Below are 27679 nucleotides of genomic sequence, written 5' to 3' on the forward strand. Positions count from 1 at the left end.
TTCAAGTTAATAAATCTCCACATAAGTGGCATTTGTTCAGTTTATACAATATATTGATATGACAATAAAAGCAGTTTGGTCGAAATCTGATGGTTCAAACCATTGTCATGCACTGAAACCAGACCAGAACAGCCCTGCAGCTGTCTACAGTTCCTGAGTGCCTTAAGTCCTCCACCATCATGCCAGTACCGAAGAAGACATCCATCACCTCCCTGAATGATTACTGGCCTGTTGCTCTGACCCCGGTAATCATGAATCATGAGGATTATTCTCAGGTACATCAGAGGCTTCATCCTCTTGGACCTAGACAGCCTTCAGTTCGCCTACAGAGGGAATTGGTCCACAGAGGATGCTGTCTCCATCACCCTGAACACAGCCCCGACCCACCTGCAGCAGCCCAATACCTAGGATGCTATTTGTAGACTTTAGCTCAGCTTTCAACACCGTCATCCCGGACAAGCTGGCGCTGAAGCTACACACGGTGGGTCTGCCTGCATCACTGTGCCACTGGATCAGAGACTTTCTCACCAACAGGCCTCAGGTGGTGAGAATTGAAAACACTACATCATCCCCTCTGGTCCTCAATGGGATGGACTCTCCTCTCAGTTGCTCGTCAACAATTGAAAGCATCCTCTGCCTTAGTGTGACAGTGTGGTATGGCACAGGAGAGGAAACAACTGGCACGGGTGGTTAAAACTGCACAGGGCATCGTGGGCTGCCCCCTTCCTGACCTAGACTCTATATGTGAAGGCCGGGTCAGGGAGAGGGCAAGATCCATCGCCACGGACCCCAGCCATCCAGGCCACAGACTGTTTGTACCGCTTCCATCAGGAAAGCGGTACAGGAACATCCACACCACCACCAACAGACTGAGGGACAGCTTCTTCCCCAGAGCTGTCAGAGCTATCACCCCCAGCAGCCCCCCACTGCAGTGAGAGAGTGTGAGGTCGGTGAACCACTGCACACCACACTTTTACACCTCCACCTCCACCTGCACCTTCTGTGTACTAAACATTTAAGTACACACACGCTTAACTAAATGGTCAGCCATTTGCATTCAGTATATACATTTTAGTATATTTCAGCTTCTGTTGGTACATTTTATTGTTTATTGTTTTAGTATATTCTTATAGTCTTAGTATATTTTCATTTCTGGTCTATTTTTATTGCATTTACGCATATTTTTATCTGCATGTTTATTTTATTCTAGTATATTTGTTTTATTTTATTATCTTTCTTATTGTTTCTCACATGGGGGCTGCAATGCAAATTTCATCGACATGTTATGCTCAGTGACAATAAAGAAATCTTGACTCTCTCTCTTGAACCTTGGATTTAACACTTTGGCCAGCTCTGATTGGTGGACGTCACATTGTTGGGCTCTGACAGAAGGAAGGAGCAACGTAAGAAATAAGGTGGTGGATCGGGGGTTTCACTTGACATGTACCGACGTCTGTGATGTAAAGCAGTTGAATCACAAGTTGGAGGAAGATATGTCTTAATGTATTTCATACGTGAGTATGTGAAATGTCTGCTTTTCTCTGCGCATATGCATGTTTTGCAAAGGATATCGGCTGTGCTGTTGTGGCTTGCTAGCGCCTTTGCTTGTGCGCATTCGCTGCCGTACAGAGCCTTAGCTCAGAAGATACAAACGTCCTCTTTCTGGCTCTTATTTTACGCGCAGCCACGCGCATTCAGCTAACGCTAGCTCCACTTTTTCTGTCGTTTTCAGTCACTATCGGAACAAAGAGCCAAAGACAGCGCTCCTCGAATTCAAATACGCAATTTGATGGCGCACTGAAATGTCAGCCGTGCCAACATACGTGCCACATAACGGGTTAGCGTTAGTGCACATGCTAACGTCTGCTAGCCGTTGCCAGAGCTTCCCAGATAACAGTGGTTAGCTCACGGATAAGATTGGGAAAGCTACAGCCTGCTTGCTCAGTAAAGATAGTTGAGGTAGTTTGAAAGCTGATGTTTCATCCAGTTTATCTTTGTAATGAAAATTGAAGTAAATTAATTTCACACTTTGCAAATGCCACCTTATATAAAAGGGTCTTTGCAAGGGAGTAAGCACACTGTGCATCAGTGTATGAAGTAAATGTATTGGACCTTTATTTATTTTGGTGTGTACATTACAAATGTCTTGAGTATTTCGTATCTCTTGCTTGAGCCACGAATACACTGCTGTAGAAAAGTCCATTAAAGTAATGGTGACGGTATTGCTACTGCATACTGTACAGGGTATTATGAAAATGGTCAAATATGGTGACATTTGCAGGCCAAACCTTTGATATTGCATGTATGTACTGGATGTATTAGATCTGAGACCGTGATGAAACAGTTGTTCAGAATACATAAGTGGTTTTACTGCTTTCATTATGTCGTTTTGTTCGGTAAAGCTTGCATTGCAAAGACAGATCTCTGCTGCTTTTACATACTGAAGCAGATGTATTTAAAGCCTGTGTTTCACCTCTCTGATAGACGTCCAGTCAGGGTGGTTTGAGTGAAGCATCGAAACGTCTGCTGCAATACGTCTGCATTGAAAGGTTGATACTGTGTTGACATCACTATTAAATTTGTTTCACCAGAGTCCAAAAAATGGAAAGAAATTGATGCACATTAATTATCTCTCGATCAAATAATCGACCGATTGTTTCAGCGCTCCTCTTTATGTTATGGATTTAATGCTAGCTTGTTTTATTTTTTTCTTGCAGCTGAGGCCAGCATTAGGGAGACGACTTCTCGTCCGCACGTTGTCCAGATGAGGCATGCTGGAAGTATGCAGCCCATGTACAGAAGAGATGCTGGAGTCTGGCACCAAACAAGAAGTCTTCTCTACAAGAATCTGCTCATCAAATGGAGGACCAAGCAACAGAGTCTGCAGGTGCTTAGCTTTCAGAAGACTGACATGAAACTGTTCAGGGTAGTTTCTGCTGTCCTTCAGTTTCAGTACATGCCTGTTGTTCTGTTGCTATGTTTAACAGCTGCAGCAAAGTAGGAAGTGTAGAACAACACTAGGTTTGTAGCGTGTTGATAACATCTCGTGAAGTTGTAAAAAGGAGCCATTAACCTTTAGAAATTTTTTAAATATTTTACTTTAAACCCTGTAAATTTTAGTTATCCAATTTCATCTATTATGCTACAGGTTAACATTTATATATTTATTTCTTCTTGGTTACTCTTCATTCTTCAATTTTACTCTTCACAATTTTAATATTTCACCTCTGACAACTCAAAAGGTGTTTGAAGTGTTGAAACGTTTGTTTTGCCAGTGATGTACCATTATTTTGCATGTTTCCACATACCTTTTCTCAGGGCTAGCACACTGTCATGGTCCATATTCTATCTGGATCTCTGAGAGAGAGCTTTCTCTGGGGCTTTTCCAGGGAAACCTCAGCTGCAGTTAAACAGAATAGAAATTTTTTGATTTTCAAAGTAAATATACAGTATGTCTTGTTTCCTCTTCCTCCTTTCAGTTTCTCCTTTGACGGACCATGCATTTTTCATTTGGCATTAAGTTGCACTGATGCATTTTTAATGTGTGTGTGTATCAACTTTTCAGCGCAGAGGAACAGTCTGCAGCTTCTTTAACTGCAGTCGAGCAAGTGCATGGCTTTTCTAAGCTTTGCTGTGAATTATAGAGCTTGTTTACTTCACCAGAGGTGCCAACTGTTTGTCACTGGCTGCTTAAGACCAGGATTACCTTTTAATTCAAGTTACTAGAAACCATCTTTTATGCTGTGTTCTGTGGGAACCGGAAAACTGAACCCAGCTGTGTTGGTTCGTCAGGAAAATCGTCATATATGGGACGATAAAGAGTTTGCTCAATGAGATTTTAGTTCTGTTGTGGACACAGATAATCCTCTCTGAACCAAATCTCCTCCTGATCGAGTTTTCTCTGTGGAACTGTGTCAATCACGAGCCCTGAAATATTTCTTGGTCTGAAGCGGTGTTAACGCTGGACAAGCTCCTAAATCAGCTGCAGACATGCCACGGCTCCCTGTTGATTGTTTCAATTCACTGTGTTGCTCAAGGTCAAATTGTAGCATGTTGTTTATGGATTGGAGGAGAGAAAAAAAAATGGCTCCTGTCATTTTTGTCATGTGGTTTGATCAAGCTGTTGGCACCCTTGAACACAGGAAGTATTCACAGGACTTTTGATGTCAGCACACTACAATGCCTTCCCTAAAAACTAACATCTTCTTTCGTCAAAATTACATATTTAGAAGTGTTTTCCATCAAAAGCTGGGGCTGATTTACTCCTGGTTGTGAGGGGCTGGCCATTGAGGAATCTTAAAAGGGTCAGCGAGGAGTGAGACAAAGCTTCAGGGCTTCTTCCTCTTCTTCTACTCACGCAGTTGTTTCAGAGCCCTCACCGATATGACAGCCGATATCACACAGTACAGTAGCCCCCACACACAGTACTGTGGTGGCAGCTTTTTTCGCTGCCATGGGCGTAAGTAACAGTGTAGCTGGTATGCTATCAGCTGGTATGTTCAGCTTCAGCAGTGACGAACAAGTCTTTATAAAAGCATAGCAGAAGATGAATGGAAACGTGGTAGTCTAAAGATTTCTTTCAGCTATGTGTGTGGTTGGACTAACCTCATGTAGAAACCACGTGTGGTTTTCTCATCAGCTCTTCCTTTGTGTCTGTGTTTGCAGGAATTGATCCTACCTCTGTTGCTGCTGGGTCTCCTGATTCTCATCAGCACCCTGAATCCTCACGTTTATTATGGGGGCATCAGCACTATGGAGCTGGAGCATGACAGCCACTTCTTCAAGGGCCTGGGCTACACACCAATCACTAACATCACCAACCACATCATGGAAGAGGTGGCGCAGGAGATGCGTAAGTGCTTGAGAACCATTGCATCGGACATGCGGGCCACATCCAGCCCAGCAAAGCCTTTCATTCGGCCACAGAATATTAATTATTTCAGGAAATGCACGCATTGAATGTTATTCAGCGGTAGAAGAGGCCCAGTCCGTCCTGAGAGTGATCAGTGATTATCTTGCCAAGCTGTGGCAATAAGCCAAAGAGTCTGTAATTGATAGTTGACCTGTTACAGAATGGGGCCATTCTCCAACGTCTCCATCGTCGAGTAGAGACGACGCATCGTCAAACCATTTTGCTCCCAGGTCACAATGGGTTAATTGGGGCCTAAATATGTATATTTTTTCAGCACCTACGGTGGCCATTTAAAAATATGAAAGCCCCTCTCTAGTACCAGTGTTAGGTTTGTCTGTTCTGGTGCACTGTAGGCGATGCAACATGGTGGACTCCATGGAAAGAGGACCCGTTCCAGATGATTATGCATTAATGAAAACATAATTCTGTTATTGTGGACCAAATGTGCTTGGTTCATGATTGTGTTTTCAGACATGCCGGATAGTCCTGAGATGTTCGCCAGCGAGGAGGACCTGGAGAACGCCAGCCTGTACGAGCCGTCCGGCTATATTGGTGTTGTGTTCATGGACAGCTCTGCCACATCTTACAGACTACGCTTCCCATACAACCAGCTGCCCCTACCCAGCGATTACACTGAATCTTTTGGTAATGTCTGATGGAACTTTCTTTTATTTTGTTGCATTTATTTTGTCTCCTTTATAAATACATAGAAAACTTTCCAAAGAAAGTTTCAGACCCCTCCATATTCAATATTTTGTTTATTAATACTATTTGACAGACTGTAAACAGAACGAATCATGTTAACCTCAGCACAGTGCCCACCTTGAGACCTTTGCTATAAGTACTTCATCGTGAAGCATGTAAAGTACTGAAAGTAATCAGTTGTCATGCAGCAAAGACATTGCACACAAAGCAGTATGATTTTTACACAGTGGGAGGGTTAACAGCCACATGTAGCGCTGTCACAGTGCTTTTCCAACCACGTAGAGCAGAATATGTTCATATCTGATTGATTAGGCCATTTTTTAATGAAGAATAGCACTTTGTCTGAAACGTTGCTAACACATTACATGTCCTATCATTTCCTCACAATAAATTAGTTTAGCCACCATTATTGTCAAAAGAAAAACATTTGGGAACTGTCTTTCAGTAATGAAACTCCCCTCAGCAACCAAACGAGAAGGGCCTGTTTTGAAACCGCAGCGTCTGAGTCCTTTTAGAGGCGGATTAACCTGGCAGAGAGAAACCGATTCTGCAGTAATCCATCAATCAGGCATTGATAAACGGGGTATTTAACACTCCTTACTAAAAAGTTGGTAAAGCAGCTCCTCTACAGTGTACACAACTCTCATGCTGGGTCAGATATTCAGTTTGAATAGAAGTACACAACCATGGCGGTGCTGGATAGGCTCCAACACAATTCTGTGAAGTGTCTAATCCAGAATCCAGACATAAAACTCGTTGTTAATCTGTGGAAAATCCCGGCCGTTGCTTTTCACTGATTCTGATCCTTCCTGACAGGATGTGTAAGGATTAATGTCCAAATTAGGTATCATTGAGTTGGGGGGGGGGGGATAAATGTATATTGAATTATGTGCTGGTGTGAGACAGAAAACAACAAAATTTTTGAAAAACTCAATTGTGCCACTTTGTTTTATGTGAAATGGAAAGAGAGTCACACAAACGCAAACGTGATCATCACCTGAGATATAAAGTGTTTGTCATTGTACTTGTTCTCCTCTAGCCAACTGCTTTACCAGCTCGGTGAACTGCAGAGCAGCTAATTACTGGTACTCTGGCTTCATCCGCCTGCAGTCTCTGATCGATGCAGCCATCATCCAGGTGAGACAGGCCAGAGATCAGCATGCATGCTGGTTTATGCAGAAATATAAAGATCATGTCATTTCACAGAGAATCAGAAGGAATTTACAATTTTGAGAAATCATTCAGGACAAATGCCTAAAAGCTGAGACATCTGTGGCTACTTCCAAATGTAGTTCACGTTGGGTTCAATATGGAGCTGAAATGATTCATTGATTGTTTTAGAAGTTCTCTGACAAAACAGAAATTAACAATTAACAAATATCCCAATCACTTGTTGGTTTTATCTTCTTTAATCTAAAGATTTGCAGTTTTTCTCTACTTAATATCATTATAATATCATCTCAGATATCTTTGCAAATGAACATTGTTACCATGGACCCCCCAGAACACTCACATTTTTGGACAATTTTTAGATTAATGTCAGTTAAATGAAGAAATAATCTATAATGAAGATAACCAGTGCTCACAGTGTTAGTTTGATACACTCTGATGTGCTGTTGCTTCGTCTCTGCTCTGTAGATGCAGACGAAGCGTTCGGTGCGGAGCGAGATGGACCTGAAGGTCGTAATGATGGGTCAGCCGGGCTCCGTGGAGGTGCAGAAATTCCCCCACGCCCTCATCTCCATCTACCTGGTCCTCGCCTTCACGCCCTTCGTCACCTTCCTCATTGTCAATGTGGCAGCTGAGAAGGAGCATCGCCTCAAAGACACCATGACCATGATGGGGCTGTACGACACGTCTTTTTGGTGAGGGAGTGGAGGGCCTCGGTCGCTGTAGCTTAAGTTTTGTTTGTATGAAAGTAATGTGTAAGCTTTCTGCTTTCTGAGGTGTTTATATTGTACAACAGGTTGTCATGGGGCCTCCTGTATGCTGCTCTGGTGACCACCATGTCCATTCTGATGTCCATCATTGCCACGTATACGGCCCTGTTCCCTAACAGTGACTTCTTTGTCATCTTCTTCCTCATCTTCTTGTATGGGATATCGTCAGTGAGTAGAGCTTTGATAGAGGCAAAGTAAACTATAAAGATGTATTGCTTAGTGTCTCCTCATTTACCCCAAGTAGTGTCCGGCCATACAGGTAGTATTTTTTTTTTTTTTTTTTTTGGCCAAAGTTTTGAGATACACATGTCTGCGATTTGTGCCTCCATCCCAATACAATGGAGCTGAATTGTTCATGTTGCTCACAGCAGTTTAAAAACATCAAATCTCCTTCTGGAAACAATGCGCCTGTTATTCTGGGTAATCCACAGACCTCACTGTGAACAGTTTTCATCAAAACTGCTTTCTGCTGAAGAAATAGTCCCCATGAAAAGTGCTGACAGTGTGTTTTTAAGGACATTTGAAAAGTAGGAAAAGCTAGGAGACCGCAGATATGCCACATTATTCCTATTTTCTGTTTAGTATCCAGGTGACGTGAGGATACATTTGGTTTTGAGTGATTGCCCTGGAAACAGCAATAATTGCCTGTCACAAAATGATAGGGCAGCATTACAAGCATGACATTTTCTAAAATTTTCGGTGATCTTGAAAGTTGATTTACTCGCACTGATTCGTTCCCTCCTGCTATCTTCCTCCATTCTTCTCTCTTGTCTCACAGATCTTTTTCTCCTTCATGCTAACGCCGTTATTTAAGAAGCCCAAGTTTGCCAGCACAGTCGGCTCCTTGCTGACGGTGGTGTTCGGCTGCCTGTCGCTGTTCACCGTGCTGATGAAGGACTTCCCGCAGCCGCTGGTCTGGCTTCTCTGCCTGCTCTCCCCCAGTGCTTTCTCCATTGGGATTGCACAGGTAGTGAACTACTACCAGTACTTTTCCCCTCCCATGACACATTCCCTTCACTGCTGTTCATCTCCATCCAACACCTGATAACTCACCTTTTTTTTCACACTTAATTTGGTTTTAATTTAAAGCCATTTGTATTGTTTTTATTCATTTATTTATGAAATACCCTCCCCAACAACAGGTGCTGCAACAAAACAGGTACACAGATTATAAAAAAAAAGAAAACAGAAACAGAATTAACAGGAAAAAAGGCGTAGACGAAGAGACGTGGTACCGGGAGTAAATGTCGTGACAGGGTAAGATCAGATATAAATATTTGTTAGTGGACAAGTCAGAGTCTCTGTAAAGAGTATGCAAAGGTTTCCAAAGTTTCCAAACTTTTGTCCAGTTTGTGGTTAAGTTCGTGAGTCAGTTTCTCCAGTGGGAGCAAAGCTGATACCTGAGAAATCCACATATCAACGGTAGGAATCTGCGACGCAGACCATCTTAGATACAAAAGTATTACTAAGAGAGTTCTAGTATCAGTATCAAATTGCTTATCTGGAGAGTAATTTAGTGTAAACTGTTTGCCAGTAACCTCTTGAATCACAGAATGAACCCCTTTCCAAAACACTTGGATGCGGTCACATGACCAGAACAGATGAATAAATGTACCTTTATGAATTTTACCTTTATATCAGAGATCTGACTAAAGAGTTTGATAGTACCACATCAGGTTGTTCATGCTGCTTGCTAAAAATATGCACATAAATATAATAGTAAGTAGCTCTGAATCTTAGTGTAGTATTTCTGTTTACTTAAAAGTAAAGAATAGTCCACAAGGAGCCGCGCAGTCAGTGTGTGTGTCGTGTGTGTCAGGTGGTTTACTTGGAGGCCCAGGGGGATGGTGCTGTGTTTTCCTCTCTTGCCAACGGCCCCCATCCTCTTTACGTGCCCATGCTCATGCTGGTTCTGGACTGCATCCTCTACCTTCTGTTGGCTATCTACCTGGACCAGGTACTGCCTGGTAAGTACAAATACACACTATGCCTCATTATATTTTACAACTACTAAAGTCTGCTTTAATGCTGTTAGTTGTATCTGTTCTGCAGCAACAGCCAAGTTTCCAGGGATCACTTAAATGTCATCTTAACCTGTCATTTGAATATTGTGCTATGAAATTAAAATGTGTAGTTACATGTTGTCTGAAACGCAGGTGAGTTTGGAATGAGGAGGTCCTTGGTGTACTTCCTGAAGCCATCCTATTGGTCCAAACGCAGAAAGCGCTATGTTGAAGTGAGCTCGGTTTACGACACAGAGGTGAAGGTCACGCCTGGCGGAGATGAGTCTGTCGAACCGGTTTCACCGGAATTCAGAGGGAAAGAGGCCATCCGGTAAAAGTCTGAACTTGTGTACGAATGTCAGCTGGATGAATGTTTCTGCTTTGGATTTGGTGTTTACATGTTGCAATAAGTGCTCTGTAGAAGTGCAGCTTGTTACATTACTGAAGAGTTTGCAGTTTGCATGCACAAAATATCAGTCTGAAATCTAAAATATAAATTCAGAGAATGATCCGTGTGATACTGAAGCTTGAGGAGAGAAATTGAGGCTTTGAGAGTTTCCAGTAGAAATCAGGCTGAGCTAAAAATGCAGCTTGGTTTTGGTTCAGTGCCAGACTCACTGCTCCATTGGTTCTGACTGTGGAGAGCCTGTGGGACCAGCCTGCAACCCGAGAGCTCTGCCACCGCTTCTGTGTTTACACTTCTCTCCTTTCAGTTTTATTTTTTCTTCCTTCTCCGGCAGCATCAATAACATCCACAAAGTGTACAGAGAGAAGGACAACGTGGTGGAGGCTTTGAGAGGTAAGTCCTGAACGCTTCGGCTGTTGATCTTGATCTGTTGCTCCATTTAGAGGGGAAGTCAAGAGTTTTAACCAAAAAAAAGGCAGCGCGTCTTTGAACAACTTTCATGGTTTATGCAGAGCACCAAAACTAACTGACTAGCATTCACACGAGAGGAAGCAGAGCTCAAGCTGCTTAAATCCTGTATTCTTTAGGCTGAGTGTGATCACATATCCACAGAGATAAACACTGAAAGGTGACTAGCGTGCTACAGCTGATTGATTTTCATGTTGCTGTTCTCTGTCTTTTGTACACACTCTCCAGGTTTAACTTTTGACATCTATGAGGGCCAGATCACGGCTCTGCTGGGACACAGCGGGGCTGGAAAGTCCACTCTGATGAACATCCTTTGTGGCATCTGCCCGCCCACGAATGGCTCGGCAACCATCTACGGCTCCCCGGTAGCGGAGATCGCAGATCGGTCAGAAATGAAGCAGCTGGTGGGAATTTGCCCCCAGTTCAACATCATCTTTGATGTGCTCACTGTGGAAGAGCACCTGAGGATATTTGCAGCCATCAAAGGGATCCCACCAGCAGACATCGATGCTGAGGTAATGTTACCATCTAAATACTGGTTTAAGAGAGTTTGTAAGATTAAAATACAAGCATGTATGATATGAATCAAGTGTCAATTAAAGAAATGCGTTCAGCAGTGTTTGGGAGATGATGACATTCTTTTGTTTCAAGACATATTTTGTTTAACTTCTTGTCTAAAAATAGTTGAATGCATGAGGATAAATCATTTTTTTAATGATCAATGTGACCTTTTGTCATTAAGTGTCAGGCAGTTGATCCTCAGTGTGATCCTGCTTCTCTCTAATAGGTTACCAAAGTGCTGAAGGATCTGGACTTGGAGAAGATCATGACTGCTCAGGCCAAGAATCTAAGTGGAGGCCAAAAGAGAAAACTCTCTGTGGGCATAGCCATTCTCGGAGATCCGAAGGTACCTGCAGCTGGAAATAGACGCTTTTACAATTAGTCATTTAATTAAATTTGTTGTTGTATGAATCCAGATCTCAGACTACAAAGTCTCTAAAATGCCTGAGGTTATCAGTAACTGGTTATGATCAGCTTGGGCCCATTGTGAGCAGTTTGCATTATGTTTGTTCCGGTCAGATCCTGCTCTTGGACGAGCCCACGGCGGGCATGGACCCCTGTTCCAGACACCAGGTCTGGTCACTGTTGAAGAGCCGCAGAGCCGGCCGAGTCATCGTCCTCAGCACACACTACATGGACGAGGCGGACATTCTCGCTGGTATGAACCCTGTCACCCACAGGCACCAAAACCATTAAGCAGGTGTCATCCCAATTCGACCAAATTTAGCATTTTCTCTACTAATTAGTTCGATTTTAGCAGGAGAATTTTGTGCTTTCTCTCATGTGATTATGTTAATTTCTTTGGTTTGTTTGAAATGAGTCTGAGAGAGATTCAGGGATTCATTCAAGTCTTAAGCATTTAAAATCCTGCTCCTCACAGTTTTGAAGAAGCAACTTCAAGGTGTTCATTTTTACTTAATTGTCATTTATAAGAAAGCTGCCTTTTTACTTTTACAGCTGACGTTACTGATTTCAGGAAGAAGTTATGTTTGAGTGTTGATGGTTGGACTTTGAAGACATGTGATGAAATCTGTGTTTGATCTGTTGTCACTGTTAAACACTGATGTTCCTCTTTTTCTCCAGATCGCAAAGCTGTGATCTCTCAAGGACAGCTGAGGTGTGTTGGCTCTTCCCTGTATCTCAAGATCAAGTGTGGTGTTGGATATCATCTCAGGCAAGTAGATTTTACATCCCGTGTGTTGTTTATAAGTCAGTTGTGGCCCATTCGTTAACCATTTTATGAACGGCCTGATAATATACTTGAAGAATTATTTCAACAGATGTTTTATGTTGTTTTTTCAGGGATTGTAGTGCTTGCATCCAAACAACCTGCGTATTAAACACATACAGGTCTTTCTTTAACTAGTTCTACGTGTGTTTCTCCTCCGCTGCAGAATGTCTATCAACGAGGGATGTGATGCTGAAAAGATCACGTCGCTGGTCAAGCAGCACGTCCCCAAGGCGAAGCTGTCTCGACAGCATGAGGTGGAGTTGACATTCACTCTGCCTTTTGAGAGCATGGACACATTCCCAGGTCAGATCACATTTTCCAGATAAATAATATCAATAGTCTCTTATTGACATGCAGTGAAACATGTCTGGGTCAACATACCAGCCTTCTTACTTATCTACTTACTTACTCATTTGGAAGCAAACCCCACCCAGACAAAAGCGAAACAAATTATTACGACGCCTTTGTGACTCAGCTTTTCATTGTAACGGCAGTGGACCAGCAGCCAAGCGCTCATTAGTTTGTTTTTCATAGGCTTGTTCTCTGAGCTGGACAGTCAGCCCAATCTGGGAATTATCAACTATGGGGTTTCCATGACAACACTGGAAGATGTTTTTCTTCGTTTGGAGGCAGAGGCTGAAGTGGACCAAACTGGTGAGTTTGTTACTAAAGCAGTGTATTGTTGCATTAAAAAAAAAAAAAAAATCCCAGACTACTCCCTAATTCAATAAAATCTCTATTCATACAATTGAGCGTTTCTCCGTCTGTTTGTTTCATGTCTTCAGACTACAGCGTGTTTAATCGGGAGCAGGCGGAGGACGAATGTGACAACGCCTCTCTGGACGATACGGACCAGCGGCTGCTGACGTTCTCAGACAGCAAGTCCGATGTCGTGTCGGGTCACGCTCTGTGGCGGCAGCAGTTCAGCGCCGTGGCCTGGCTGCACATGCTCAACATGCGCAGGGAGAGGAAGGCCTTTGTTTACACGTGAGTGTCCAGAGACGACAATGATCGGAAGACAAGATGATCAGTTATTCGGCGCAGGGACACTTAACTTGCTGTCAGACATGGCAGGGAACAGATTGCTATTTTTACAAACGTTTCTGTATCCAGAATTACGAAGTACAGGGACGCACCCGTCCACTCGCTAAGTCAGTCTAGGTATTTGCACCAAAGTGATTTACATCAGCTCCGACCGGGACTTTCTATGGAGAAAATATTCTCTGGTTTTCCCTCTGATGTCCTCTGGCTGCTCTGTCTCTACCCTCTGTAATTTACAGTTTCCTGATGGACAGATGGCTTTACTTGTTGCTAGAGGAATTGCCGGTTAGCTTAGTTTGCGGATGAAGTGAGGGGCCGGTTTAAGACGAATAAGGATTTTTTTTCAACTGTGAATCGAGCAAAGCTCTACTGCAGCCACAGAATAAAAGTATAGAGCTGGTAATGAGCATGCTAGGTCCCCTTTAATTAAAAGATAACTTTGGTTTTTTACAACCTGGACCTTATTTGTAGCATTAAATACGACCACTTACTCCCCCAGACAACTTTGGTGGCATTTGGAGTCGTTTTGAAGAAATTAGCCCCAGAGGAGCGGCGCGTATAATGTGAGTGCTCGGGGCATCCATGTGCAGCCTCTATATAACTCTGAGCCCATGGTGGCATCATCCGGCGTCTCGAGGCAACTACCTCTGACATGGATGATGTCATTACCGAACGCCGGGCGCTGCGAGCAGCCAGCCACAACACGGCTGACTCTGCGGCGGTCGGCTACGAATACGCAATAACGAACCATAGCTGTGCCAAACTACAGCTAAACTAGCCGACCGCCGGCTCAGAGGGGAATAGCACCAGCATATCAGAACTAAATATTGGAATATGAACGAGTTTCTGCAGATTATGCGTTATATAGAGGCTGCGCATGGATGCCCCGAGTACTCGCATTATATGGATATACGCGCCGCTCCTCTGGGGCTAATTTCTTCAAAACGACTCCAAATGCCACCAAAGTTGTCTGGGTGAGTAAATGGTCGTATTTAATGCTACAAATAAGGTCCAGGTTGTAAAAAAACGAAAGTTATCCTTTAAGTAACCTAACCTAACATATTTTCTGAATAGAAGATCAACGCAACCGATCAATTATCTCATTAGATAAATGTATGGTTCGAAGGTCTTTATTCTGCTGTAGGATATCTGCACTTGTGTGTTGTGGAGACTTCCATTCATCCTGTCTCTCCCCACCACGTCCCTTCTCTTGCAGTCTGGCCTTGTTCCTGGTGTTTGTTGCTGCAGTGCTTGTCCTGTCTCTGGCCACAGGAAACATTCAGATTCACTCCCCAGACCGTCAGTTTCTGCCCATTTACCTCCTGAAAAGGAACCAGGCGCCCCGGAGATACGCCACCAGCCTCTTGGTTCAGAACTCCTCAGGTAAGTCCGCTGGAAGTTTTCCAAAGGATAAGATTTGGTTTTGTTGGAGCTGATATTTTGCATCAGGATGTTAGCTGTACAGCTGGAAGCTAAACCTTGTATTAAATTGAATTTTGAAGGCAAGTCTGTTCTCAGGTTTTGTTCTAGTATGTTGTCTCATTTAGCAGTGGTTTGTTTTTTTTTTCATGTGCCAACAGGCTCTGATATTTCTGACTTCATCCACAACCTGGAGTCTCAGGACATCAAAGTGGAAATGATGAAACACAGCGATTACATGGCCGCGGCTCCTCACAGCGCCGCCATCAACGTAACAGGATCCAGCAAGGTCACTTTAATATTGGACGGATTGGGTTTATTATTTGATAGCATATATTTGATGAAACTGGAGATAAGGCGTCGGATGTGGTCCTCTGTAGCACTTCCACCTGCAGTTAATGTGGTGGTGTTCCAGATGAAGAGCCCTTTGTTTGAGGGCTGCCGAGTCCTCCAACTGAGAGCGTTATATTTAGGTGGAGTGGAGTTCACCTGCCAAGATGCAGCGCTCATTAACACTTTCTCTCCCGTCTGTTAACAGGGATTCAAATACAGCGTTGCGTTCAACAGCACCACAGTTCACTCCTTACCCATGGCTGTCAACATCCTCAGCAACGCACTTCTAAGAGGTCTGAATAGTACTGCACAGATCCGAACCTGGACCAAACCGTTCGACTATGTGAGTTATGAGCCAGCTGACACAGATCTTATTGTCCTGTCTACCTGTTCCATTCAAAGATGTTAAATTTTTCCATTGTGACGTCCCTCAGCAAATCCCAGATGCTACATCCTACACTCTGGTGTACATGGAGGCCATCATCCTGGGGATGCTGGCAGCTGGGATGCCTGCGTATTTTGCAATGGATCACACTCGAGACAGAGAGGTAATCCTTGACTCCCAGTGATTATCATTCTGACCATCATTTCATCTGTCCAGCAACTGACTGGGGTTGTAACCATCGCTTTGTATGTAAAAGAGGGAGGACTGATTTTTACCGTAAAGTGACCTACATGGAAAAATATTTTGTGCACTCATAAAGCACTGACACCCGTGTGTTGTTTAGCGATCCTGCTCTCGTTTTCAAAGATTGCTTTTGTGGCACTTTGCATTTATTGGACAGTTTGAGCAGCAGCAGGAAACATGAAAGAAGGGCAAGTCAAAGCGGGTACGTACATGCTTCGTCACATGGTGTGTTAGACACAGCTGGCCCATCAGGACACCCAAACCACTGAAGAGTCTGTCGCTCCAGTAGTGTCCCGTCCCCTCTAGAACACATAGAAACTAGCAATTAGTTAGATTAGATCAGTGTAATACTACAGAAGATTTTAGATATATTCCCTTGTGTTTACATCTGTGTTGACTTGTATATTTGCCTGTTTCTTCTTCTGCAGATCAAGTGTCGCTCCACTCTGCGCATCTCTGGTCTGGTGCCATCAGCCTACTGGTGTGGCCAAGCCGCTGTGGACATCCCCTTCTACTACCTCATCCTCTCCTGCATGACTATCATCCTCTTCTCCTTCCACACTGGAAACCTGCTCACCTCCAGCAACCTCACCGCTGTGGTCCGTACTGCCGTTTATACACAGCTGCTCACGAATGCATCACACAAGATAATTATACGTCCCTCTTCCATCACTTCTCAGGCAACGATTATGTAATTTGTGCAAAAGGCCTTCTTCTGCAGTCCACCTTTCTGACATATCTAGATTGAACTTTCAGACAACACATGTGGCAGAATGCTTAATTAAGTCTCAACGATGTGAAATCAAATATATGATACATTACTCGTTTAATATTGCTGCTAATATTCCTGAAAAACCCAACATTGCCGTTGAGTCACTTTTCCTGACGCCCCCTCTCGCCTCTCTTAGGTCCTGTGTACTGTTGGCTTCGGTCCAGCCATGATTCTCTTCACTTACGTGTTTTCTTTTGGCTTCACCCGAGTCCAGAGCAACAGGGATTTCTTCTCGGTCATCTCCATGATGGTGAGTGCTGAAATCACCGAGACTGATCACAAAAACCTTAATAGAAAGTAAAAGCAACTTTATTGTGTAACTGTGACTTGTGACGCTCTGCCTCAGGTGTGCGTGGTCTCAGCCTCGCTGGTTCAGTTGTTCATGAACGACAGCCCTGGACTGAGCAGAAACCTGCACAACATCTTGTGTTTCTTCAACCCTCTGTACCCTCTGATGGGCTGCCTCAACTGCATCACCAAGGTTTGCTTTCAGTCGCCATGACCAGTCAGTAATTTCACTGCTTTTCTCTTTGAACCTGTGTTAAGCTGTGTTTTAGACAGTGTTATGTGTGTGGGTTGCTCATCGTGATGAACCCACAGAGAATCAACGCAGCTTTTAGTCTCTTTCCGCCTCTTTTAGCTCACCGTTTGCAATTCTCTTCTCTTTATCAAGTGGTTGTTTGGTCCCTAAAGGTGAATTTGCAAAGACGTGAACACTTCTGCTCTTAGTTCCTCTAAGACAGCGGCTGTTGTACGAGCAGGAGTCACCTGACTTGTGTTTTTTTCTGCGTTTCCAGGCGACCTTCCTCCCCTCCCCGTACGAAGAGAACTTCCTGTGGAAGAACCTGCTCATTGCCGTTGTGGCTGTATGTGTCTAATTTTAAAGGATAACTTTCGTTTTTTACAAACTGGACCTTATTTCTAGCATTAAATATGACCATTTACTCACCCGGACAACTTTGGTGGCATTTGGAGTTGTTTTGAAGAAATTAGCCCCAGAGGAGCGGCGCGTATATCCGTATAATGTGAGTACTCGGGGCATCCGTGTGCAGCCTCTATATAACGCATAATCTGCGGCGAAACTCGTTCATATTCCAATATTTAGTTCTGATATGCTGGTGCTATTCCCCTCTGAGCCCGTGGTGGCATGTTATCAACATCCAGTGTCTCTAGGCAACTACCTCTGACGTGGATGATGTCATTACCGAACGCCGCGCGCTGCGAGCAGCCAGCCACAACACGGCTGACTCTGCGGCGGTCGGCTACGAATACGCAATAATGAACCATAGCTGTGCCAAACTTCGGCTAAACTAGCCGACCGCCACATTTAAATGGTCGTATTTAATGCTACAAATAAGGTCCAGGTTGTAAAAAAACGAAAGTTATCCTTTAAACAATTAAGTCAAACGTCCCTATGTTCAGAAAACAGAGACGGTCGAAGTGTGTGTCCCACCGTGATAATGCATGCGTCCGTTTCTGTGCTCAGCCCTATCTCCAGTGCATCCTGCTGCTTTTCCTGCTTCGCTGGCTGGAGATCCATTACGGAGGGAAGACGATGAAAAACGATGAGTTCTGCAGGTGATGATCAGATTTCAGGTCGTGACTCAGATTAAATGCAGCCTCTGTACGACCTTTTTTTATTACTTGAACCTAGTTTCAGTTCAGACTAAGAAGCTTGCACTGTCCACGTTTGACCACGAGCCAACCTTGATGTTTGTATGAAAACCTTCGCAGGATCTCATCCAAGTCAAAGCCCAAAGTGGAGCGGAACCCAGAAGAGGGGCTGAACGAGGATGAGGATGTTCAGATAGAGAAGGCCAGAGTGAAGGAGGCCCTCACCTGCCAGTCCTGTGAAGAAGTGAGTGAATATCTGATCTCTTGGTCCAGGAAACTAAGGAGCTGTTGAATTTTGTCTTCAGTAGACGATCCGGATCAGATGTGGGCTGATTTATTTAAGAGTTTTTGACTGAAAACAGTACACGTTACATAAAGGTGAGCTTGAGAACCTGAATTTGCAGGATTTATTTTTACTCGGTACATTTTCGCCCACCAGCCATCACGAGGTGTTCGCTGAACGCAGGTTGATTCTGGCTGTTTGTCTTCACCGTGTCTTGTCCGTGTAGAAACCGGTGATAGTCGTGAGTAATCTGAGGAAGCAGCACAAAGGCAGACGAGAAGGTTTTTCTCTGAACAAGACGAGGAAAGTGGCCACAAAGAACATCTCTTTCTGCGTTCGCAAAGGTATGTCGGGAATCTTTGTCAAAACGTTGTGGAAGCTTGTGAGAGATGTTCAATCGCAGTCTTCGTCATAGGAAAAATGTAAATGCTGTTTCTTCAGGTGAAGTTCTTGGACTGTTGGGCCCCAACGGAGCCGGAAAGAGCACCATCATGCATATGTTGTCAGGCGACACTGACCCCACTGCAGGCCAGGTATGGTACAGATAATACTGATGCTACCCTCCGTCTCTCTGCTGCAGAATATTACTTCCTGTCTCCAAATAAGACTTTCAGTCATGTAACTTTCTGAGGTTAAATGAGTGATGCATGAATTCCACACCAGCGTTGGAATTGTTACTCTGTAATGCATCACAGCCCCTTCCTGTTACCTGTAGTCATGTGACCCTTCAATGTCCTTGAATATATATGACATCTGAAAAACCGAAAGCTCTCTCTCTAACTCATCCCAGAAAAATAAGAGTCAAACTGAGAGACAGAGTGAAGCTGATGGATGTGGAACATAATGTTGTTACCTGTCTGTTTTCTTTTGTCCAGGTGCTGATGGGCGACTACAGCACAGAGTTTCATCAGGTGGATAATCCTTTGGAGCACGTGGGCTACTGTCCACAGGTGAACCCTCTGTGGCCCAGGATCACTCTGCAAGAGCACCTGGAGATCTACGCTGCCATCAAAGGCCTGAGAGGACAGGACGTCCCAGGTATCATCAAACGGTGAGTCTCTGTTCGCTGCTACAGACGCGTTGACCATCAGGACACTTGATTTTTAACACTAACCTGGTAGAGTTTGATAGTGTAGGTAATCAAATGTACATGGTATGATAACTTTATTCATAGCATGGTGTACTGTGCAGCCCTAATCATAGATGACTGTAGTGTGACAGGGTCTGTAGCCGCCCCCCTCCAATGAAACAATCAAAGCTTTTTCAGATATCTTTGATTTTTGCAGATTTAACCTGTAACAGATGACCCATGTTGTATTTTTCATTCAAATTTTTATTTAGAACAAAATCATAACAGGTCATGTAAACAATTTTTTCCTGTTTTTCCATTTCCTCAATCCCAGCTAACAGAAAGTTCATATTAAAATAGAGTTCAAGTAAATTAAAACAATCAAGATATGACCCCTGAGGTAGCATTGGTGGTACAGGAAGAAGGAATTAACTTAAAAGGGGTGCTTCCACCCTCAACATGCCCCTTATTACTAAATACAGATAAAATTTTAATAATGAGAAAGAATTTAAATGGTGAGAAAGGGTCAAAGTAAATAAGATAAAAAATAATCTTTAATTGAAATACTAATTAAATAGATAAATAATTAAATAGGAGAGATCCCGTGTTGTATTAACAGGAATTTGTACTGATGCCATTCTTGACCTTGAAAGTTGTTTTTAAAATTCAGTTGTAGTAACTTTATTCACAGTATTTTGTTGTTCCACCTGATGTTGTTTCATCAGTCAAATACTGTAGCTGGTGAATAGTTCGTGACACCTATTTATTTATTTATTTATTTCTAATGATGGAGGAAATAAAAAAAAAGACTTTTTATTCAAACTTTATTCAAGTTTCTGTTGTGAGACTGAAGTCAAAGATGGAAAAGTTGCTGATGGCTGTTTTGTGACTGCTGCTGTCAGTGTGGTGAACGCTCTGGAGCTGAAGGACCACTTGAACAAACAAGCCAAGACCCTGTCGGCAGGTCTGAAGAGGAAGGTGAGAACATGATTCTTCAGTCTACAAACCTGAACTCGCTCTGCTGTCTGTCAGTTTAAACCAGAAGAGTCTGGCACTTTGAGTCTGTTAACCACAGTGTTGACTTGCTTGTTCACAGTTGTGCTTTGCCTTGAGCATGATTGGGAATCCTCAGATCGTTTTACTGGACGAGCCGTCATCAGGGATGGACCCCAAGTCTAAACAGCGCATGTGGTGAGACTGAATTCATGTCAAGGACATTCCTCAACTTTAGATAAATGTGTTTAAACAGTTCAGTTTAGTCTCATTCTTTCACTGTAACCTGTCAAAATGTGAAAAAATACACTTTAGAGACTGATGTCAGTTTGCCAGTTTCTTCAAATTAGCTTTGCTCTTTGATTTAAAACTTTACGCTTCAGAATTTTTAACTCGATATTCCTTCATTTTTTCACAAGGTTTTATGTGTGTCTTGGTTTTTGATGTAGTTTTTCTCAGTTCAGAGTCAGAGAGGAGTTTCAGCTGTAGTGCAGGAAGAAAGCCCGAGCACACGGACTGTGGAGGATTCTTGTCTTCACGAGGTCTTGCTGTTGAAGGACGGTCTCCCTCTCGCTTCTTCTTCCTGTCGTATTTAAAGCCAGTCTCTGACCTCGGTGTCTCCTTTGTGTAGGAGGGCCATACGTGCTGCTTTCAAGAACCGCCAGCGGGGAGCCGTCCTCACCACGCACTACATGGAGGAGGCGGAGGCCGTGTGCGACCGCGTAGCCATCATGGTGTCCGGCCAGCTCAGGTCGGTACTCGCAGCGGTGCAGCATATTCTGAACAAACATACGTCTGCGTCGCTTCATGCTCTGTTCGTCTCTGTCAGGTGCATCGGCTCCATCCAGCATTTAAAAGGGAAATACGGTCGAGGCTACAGCTTGGAGGTGAAACTCAGAGAGGAGCTGACGGGGCTCCAGCAGGTGGCGCTCCTGCACAAAGAGATCCTGCGAATCTTCCCTCACGCTGCCCGGCAGGAGAGGTGAGCCCCAACCTGAGTCTGCATTGTGTTGTGTCTTAAACACCTTGTCCAGGACAGGCTGTCACGTCTTTATAACAAGGCATCAGAATGTCGCCTGCATTTATGTAGAAACAAAACATTCAGATTGGGAGCATATTAAGCACAGCAGCATTACAAAATGATTAATAAAGTTCTCATAAAATACATCAATTTGTGAAAAATTAAAAATATTACAACAAAACACAAACCTGCAGCCTGCCAGGACACGAGCTCCAACAGACTTCTAACAGATTCATGCATGAAAATAAATCTTTAAATTCAGTGGCGTGCACAGACTTTTTGAAGGGCAGGGGCGAAAAGGAAAAAAAGGGCACATATAGTGTGTCCCCGCCACTGAAGAGGGCACTTTAGCGCGCGTTTTGGCGTCCAAAAGGGCACTTTAGTGCGCGTTTTGGCGTCCAAGGGGTCACTTTAGCGCGCGTTTTGGCTCCTAAGAGGGCACTTTAACACGCGTTTTGGCGTCCAAGAGGGCACTTTAGCGTGCGTTTTGGCTCCCAGGGAGCACTTTAGCACGCGTTTTGGTGTCCAAGAGGGCACTTTAGCACGCGTTTTGGCTCCCAGGGGGCACTTTAGCATGCATAACTTGCACCAAAAAGATGGAGTTAAGCTGGCAGAAGTGCAACACATACAGTTTGTACAATAAAACCGTCACCAAGCTTTCTGCTGAAGCCCAGAACATTCACTTTACCAGGGAAGTGCACAAATTCTACATTTACTCTTTAGGTGAAATGTAAGAAAAGCTCTGCTGAAGCCACGTTTGACTTTAGAGAAACCTTTAAAGCCTCGTTCCTAATGAAGAGCAACAACAGACGTGCTGCGGCATGTTCACGCTGCTGCTTTCTTTGCAGCTTTGCTACTCTGATGGTCTACAAGATCCCCATGGAGGATGTCAACTCGCTGGCCAAGTCTTTCTCTCAGTTAGAGAGCGGTGAGTCACTGCTGATCTCGCACGCATGCTCACGCACACACACACACACACACACACACACACACACACACACACACACACACACACGCACACACAGCAGCTATGTGGTACATGTGTGCTGACTCATTCAATGCTATTTATCTTCTTAATCTCTGTTTATCTTCAGCCAAGCAAACCTTCAACTTTGAAGAGTACAACTTCTCCCAGTCGACCTTGGAGCAGGTATGAGTTTGAGAAAACACACCACAGTTCAGATCCGTGCAGAACCGATCGGACTGATGGATCTGCTTAATGATCACCCAATCATCTGCAAGATAAACGTTTAGCTAAGCTTCTTTAGCACAAAGATTTGTCACCTTTCTTTGTGTTCTGTAAATCTTTGTTTTGGGCTGTCTCTGGGTTTGTCCACTTCCTAAAGTCTCCATGTCCTCCTCCCCGGTGTCTTTGTCCCGCAGGTGTTCATGGAGTTTGCCAAGGAGCAGGAGAATGAGGAGGACGAGGTCGGCTCCCTCAGCACCACTTTCCAGTGGCAGCGTCTGCGCCAGGACGGCCCGGTTTCGGTCAACCACACGGACAGCATCGTGCACCAGCTTTGAACTCCAGCTGAGGGGGGGGGCAGGCCGGCGGCCGACCAGGACCGACCAATCCCGAGCTGCCAGGCGTCAGCGCCTGAGGGTTCGCACCAGCACCTGCCCGCCGCACACAAAACCGACGTTCACCGCCCGTACACGAACAGGACAGTCGTGGCCGGGGGCTCGCGCACACTGGGACCGCCTGTGTGTGTGTTCAGGCTCTGGGGGGTCTGAGGTGTGCATGTGTGTAACCCTCGTCCACTGGTGCTCCGTGTTTTCTGAATCGCACTGACCGAACGGCCTGCAGGGTCTCGACACGCTGATGCTCCTCTTTCTAACGGTGTTTTTTATCTCACAGGGAGTCAGTAAAAGGAAATATATATATATATATATAATATATATAATATTTATGCTTTGTAATCCTCTCCGTCCGCTCTCCTTTGAGGGAGGCGTTACAGTGAGTGTGTTTGCTCGTCTCTTCAGATGTTTTTGTCTGTTGTGTTTGTGAAGCCGTTTTTTTAAGCACTACCAGAACTGGAGTCCATCCACGATCGAACCAAAGCAGCACATCTCTGAACCGCACACCACCACACCTCCTCACGCGTCCAAACTGAGAGGTGCTCTCCGTCTTTTAGTGTCAGTAGCATGAGGACAAATAGTTTGCGTGATAGTTCTAGAAGTGATGTGGGGCAGTGGGATGAGGTCCTGCCTTTAAGGCCCATTTGCTAAAACACTGGAGGAGCGATGCTGCAGTTCTCCGCAGAGGCCCAGACTTAACAAACAGCAAGTGTTTTTATCTCTGAGGGTGAAGACACGACTCTCTTCTCCTCATTTTACACCAGCATGCACGTCTCGACATTTAAATCTCTACATTCTCCAGGACTGAGTGTTTCAGCATGCACGCTCGTTGGGAGGTTGACCGTTTCGAAATGTGGCAGACGGATGTCAGAACGAGGCTTTTGGGTGGACGATCGTTGTCTTGCGGCCTTCCTCTCTGCAGGTTTAGCTTGGGAATGTAGTGTAAAATATGCACACCAGTACATGTAGCACACTGCCCTCGTCAGACGTTAGCCAGAGCCGATGACCTCGGAGGCGGGACGTGGAGCGCGAGGTTGCGTTCGGGTCCAGGTGGGGCTTGTTGAAGCGGCCTTGTCTCGGCCGGGCGTCGGGAGGATCTTTGCTAACAGATTTTGAATGTACGTTTGGCCTCTGGTGAGAGGAGGGGTTGTAACTCAGCGGCGACGGCTCCGTGGAGCTCCTGCCGTCACTCTGTTTCACTTTGGTGCCACTTTTAATCACACAGCTGTGTTTCGTTAACTCTATCTAGCCTGTTCGGTGTGTGTGTGTGTGAGTGTTTATTGTGTTGTATATACTGTGTGTAGCTGCGGCTTTGTCTGCATTATCTAGTATTTGTACAAGCAGGTGCGTTGTTGGTGCCACACCTATCAGCAAGCCGATAAATTGTAATTTCTTCTTGACATTCAGGTGCGAGTGAGAGAATTAAAGGTTAAAGGGAATTTAAAGGGACACTTTGTTGAACAGAATTGAGGAATATGTGTGTGTATGTGTTGATTTTTATGTTGTTAATGATCATAAACAGACCTGTTTGTAAGTGCTGACTTAGCAGCTTCCTTCGCTTGGCAGTTTTTAGCTGCTGGCTTGTTTAAGTACAAGGGGGTGGACTAAATAGCAGGAACAGCAGCAACAACACAAACTCTGGCCTCAAAACTTCACGTTACAGGCTTCATGGAGGAAGGGCTTGTTGCAGGGTGATTGTAGTGGATTTAATCACGGTCAGGTGTGTTTGTTTTGTCCACCTCTGGAAGACAGATGTCATCTCATGAGTTTTTTTGTGGAGCAGAAGATGAGCGTTTCATTTAAACCAAGCGTCTTGGATACGTTACTTTAACACGTGCAAGCGGTAGCTCCAACTTATAGACTTAATTTGCAGTTTTTACCTACAATATCATCATTAACTGAAGCTGCGTAAGAGCTGATTTGCCAAGTATTAATCATTTTTTTAATATTTGTGAGGTGGATCGAGAAATGAGCGTGAAGTCAATTTGATTTTCCAGACTTTCTCTACAGACATTAGACCACATGACACTACACTAAAGGGTCAAACACACTTGAGAAAGTGGGGGGGAGTAATGCCTTCGGTTCTGTCGATACACAGTCCTTTTAAATGTGAAAACTATTTAAACCCTGTCAACATGTTTTTTGCACTCATGTAGCCTTGTTCCTTCAGCATGAAGCTTAACGTGTGGCGAGGATTGATGGGTTCTGGGGGTGTCATATACACACTGTATGTTTTGTATTTGTTTTCCCAAGTGCAATGTCGGGTATTTGTCCCCAAAAGCCAACGTTCTTTGAGCTTTGTCGTTCTGAAGCATTCATCCGTCTTCAGTGGGTTTAACTGTCAGTAACATGTAGCCGCCCAAATAATGTCGTCCTTTTTCCACTCGTCCCACCCCGGCTTCCACACATCCACTCAGAAGCATTTTACATGAAGAAAACCAAACTGTTCTTTGGCTCTGTGGAAAGTTAAAGAGCGTTCAAGCGTTTGGCATTGAAAGCGGTGCAGGTTTCATTTGATTTTCCTGGTGGTGGTGAAATTGCACTATTTCTGGGAAATTTTATAACCTTTCTTTATATTATGCAATCTTTGTAAGATTATCTGTGCACTGATTTTATTTTTTAAAGACTGTGGTTTAGCTGTGTGCTGTATTTTCTCCTGTATCGCCCGCATGTCTGGATGGACACTTGTCATTAATGAGCTCTCCGGTCTCTCCACGACCTTTTCATGAATAAATGTTAATCCAAATCATTGCTTTGTCCATTTTTTGATGGACAGACCAGGAAGCCAGAAGCTGATGTGACTATTCTGACTGTTAAAGGTGAGTTTGTATCCATTAATAATATCTAATTAAATGCTCTGCAAGGAAAAAGTGGTTGAACACCTGTTATTTTAGCACATTTGGTTAAATCTGAAGTAATTTAATGAATTGATTATACAGGCCATAAAAGTAGGAAATAAGGATGGTGCAAGTTTATCACAATGACTAGTTTCCAAACTACTTTCAAGCTCCAGGTTTGAAACCATGAACTGCAAGTCTCTTCATTTATTGCATTCTGTCTGTAAGCAAAGAATTTAATTTATATAGCAAATTTCACAGGTAAACTCACTGCTTTTCATTACATGCATACAACGTTAGGACAGAAGAATATATGTGAGATAATAGAAAACAAGTGAAAACAATATAAAAAAGTCGATGGTAAACTCTCCGTCCCCGTGGTCTTATGTAGTTTGTTTTAATTTGAATGTTACAGCCGGAAGTTGTGCTGTGCTGTTATGTCTGTCTTGACGTTTGAGGACTTCTAGTGGTCAGAGTGCGTAACTGCAACTCGACGGAAACTATCGCGTGAAATGTTTGTAATCTTATGTCTACGCTGCCCTCCAGTGGTCACAATGCATAACTACACCTCTGCCCTCCTGTAAATATTGTATTTTGTCCTTTCGCTGGATATTGAACATGCTGTTGCGTTTGCCTCGAGTGTTCACCGCACTCCTACTGGACATAGTGAGGACCTGCAACACATTGTTCAATCCGTAAAATCGTGCAGTCGTGACAGCCACAAAAATCTTCAAATAAACTTTTATCATGATTAATTCATTACGTTAATATTACAGTAATTTCAAGAAAGTGAGACCAATATGTATGACATTTGTATATTATAGATATATTTATAAACATTTTAAACCTTTTAAATATCAAAGGTAGAAAGGTTTCTGACTTCACTTTGTTTTGTCTGTCTTGAAATATTCACCAGTCTGGATGCATAGAATTTATCCAAATGGATAAAACTCGCGAGTGTTCTCTGCCCTCTAGTGGTCACAGCCAGGAACTACAATGATAAAGTTGAAAGCTTGCGTCAATGCAGACATGACAATGTACTCCCTTTTCTGGCAAATACTTTAAAAATAGAGTGACCAATCTGACGCATTCAAGAAATAATCTCGAAATTATCGTGTTAATTGTATTTTAATGGTAACAGTTAGACTGCAACTCCACATTCTTCGGTAGGAATAATACAGATATAAATAGTGACAATTAGTATTCTTTAGAGATGTCATATGTATATTTATAGACACGTTAAGAAATATCAAAAATGTCTTTAATAATAATGCGGAAGATAGGGATTCACTGATGGAGGAAGTAGAGCTTGTTAGCAAGTGCAAAGAAGCGTGTCCAGCTCTGGAATGCTGATTATGCTTTTATCATGAGCGTTCAGTGCCCTCCCGTGGCCACAGTGTAGAACTGCAACACAATCAATCTGTGAAAATAGCGTCAATGCAGGCATGACAGCATACTCAAACTAAAATACAGTGAACTAGATAATCCTGTTTGGGACTGGCTTGTTTACGCATGTAGGGGAAAACAAGAAATATCAAATTCCTGTGACATACAGAGTTTAGAGAAATAATACAGAAATATAAAGAATTCAACTAACAATAATTCCAAAAAAAAAATTCAATATCTATGAATATCAACATTACACAACAAATTGGGATTTACATTAAATTACACATATTTAGCCGAAGCTTTTATCCAAAACGACTTACAAGAAGTACATTCACTCAAATTAAATACAGGTACAAAAGTGTTAAAAATCCTTTTCTAATTGTTTTGTTATTGTAAAATAAGACAAAACTGAGTATAAAGAAGAGACAAACAGTAGTTTGATAAAGGGATAGATTGTTAATACAAATACAAGACTT

General features: G+C 43.5%; 1 protein-coding gene across 2 annotated transcripts; it reads left to right on the top strand.

The window, feature by feature from the left end:
• The first annotated feature begins 1380 nt into the window (after positions 1-1380).
• Positions 1381-25805, top strand: abca5 (ATP-binding cassette, sub-family A (ABC1), member 5). 2 transcript variants are annotated; one of them, XM_041962453.1, is made up of 39 exons: positions 1396-1514; positions 2485-2549; positions 2718-2887; positions 4666-4852; positions 5384-5557; positions 6657-6754; positions 7256-7482; positions 7584-7725; positions 8336-8524; positions 9377-9524; positions 9714-9891; positions 10301-10359; positions 10663-10949; positions 11222-11341; positions 11515-11653; positions 12079-12169; positions 12390-12529; positions 12761-12880; positions 13012-13213; positions 14484-14650; positions 14848-14975; positions 15225-15362; positions 15454-15567; positions 16076-16246; positions 16556-16669; positions 16766-16900; positions 17217-17285; positions 17906-17997; positions 18154-18277; positions 18543-18660; positions 18758-18849; positions 19192-19367; positions 20288-20363; positions 20482-20576; positions 21010-21129; positions 21208-21360; positions 22248-22327; positions 22494-22549; positions 22783-25805. In XM_041962453.1, the coding sequence occupies exons 3-39, from the start codon at positions 2765-2767 to the stop codon at positions 22921-22923; spliced, it is 4983 nt and encodes a 1660-aa protein (XP_041818387.1). In that variant the 5' UTR covers positions 1396-1514; positions 2485-2549; positions 2718-2764; the 3' UTR covers positions 22924-25805. The 2 variants fall into 2 exon arrangements, with proteins under 2 accessions (XP_041818386.1, XP_041818387.1); XM_041962452.1 differs by lacking the exon at positions 2485-2549 and having other exon boundaries at positions 1381-1514.
• Positions 25806-27679: the final 1874 nt, after the last annotated feature.

Source organism: Chelmon rostratus, chromosome 21 (genome assembly GCF_017976325.1).
Source record: "Chelmon rostratus isolate fCheRos1 chromosome 21, fCheRos1.pri, whole genome shotgun sequence".
Classification (NCBI taxonomy): Eukaryota; Metazoa; Chordata; class Actinopteri; order Chaetodontiformes; family Chaetodontidae; genus Chelmon; species Chelmon rostratus.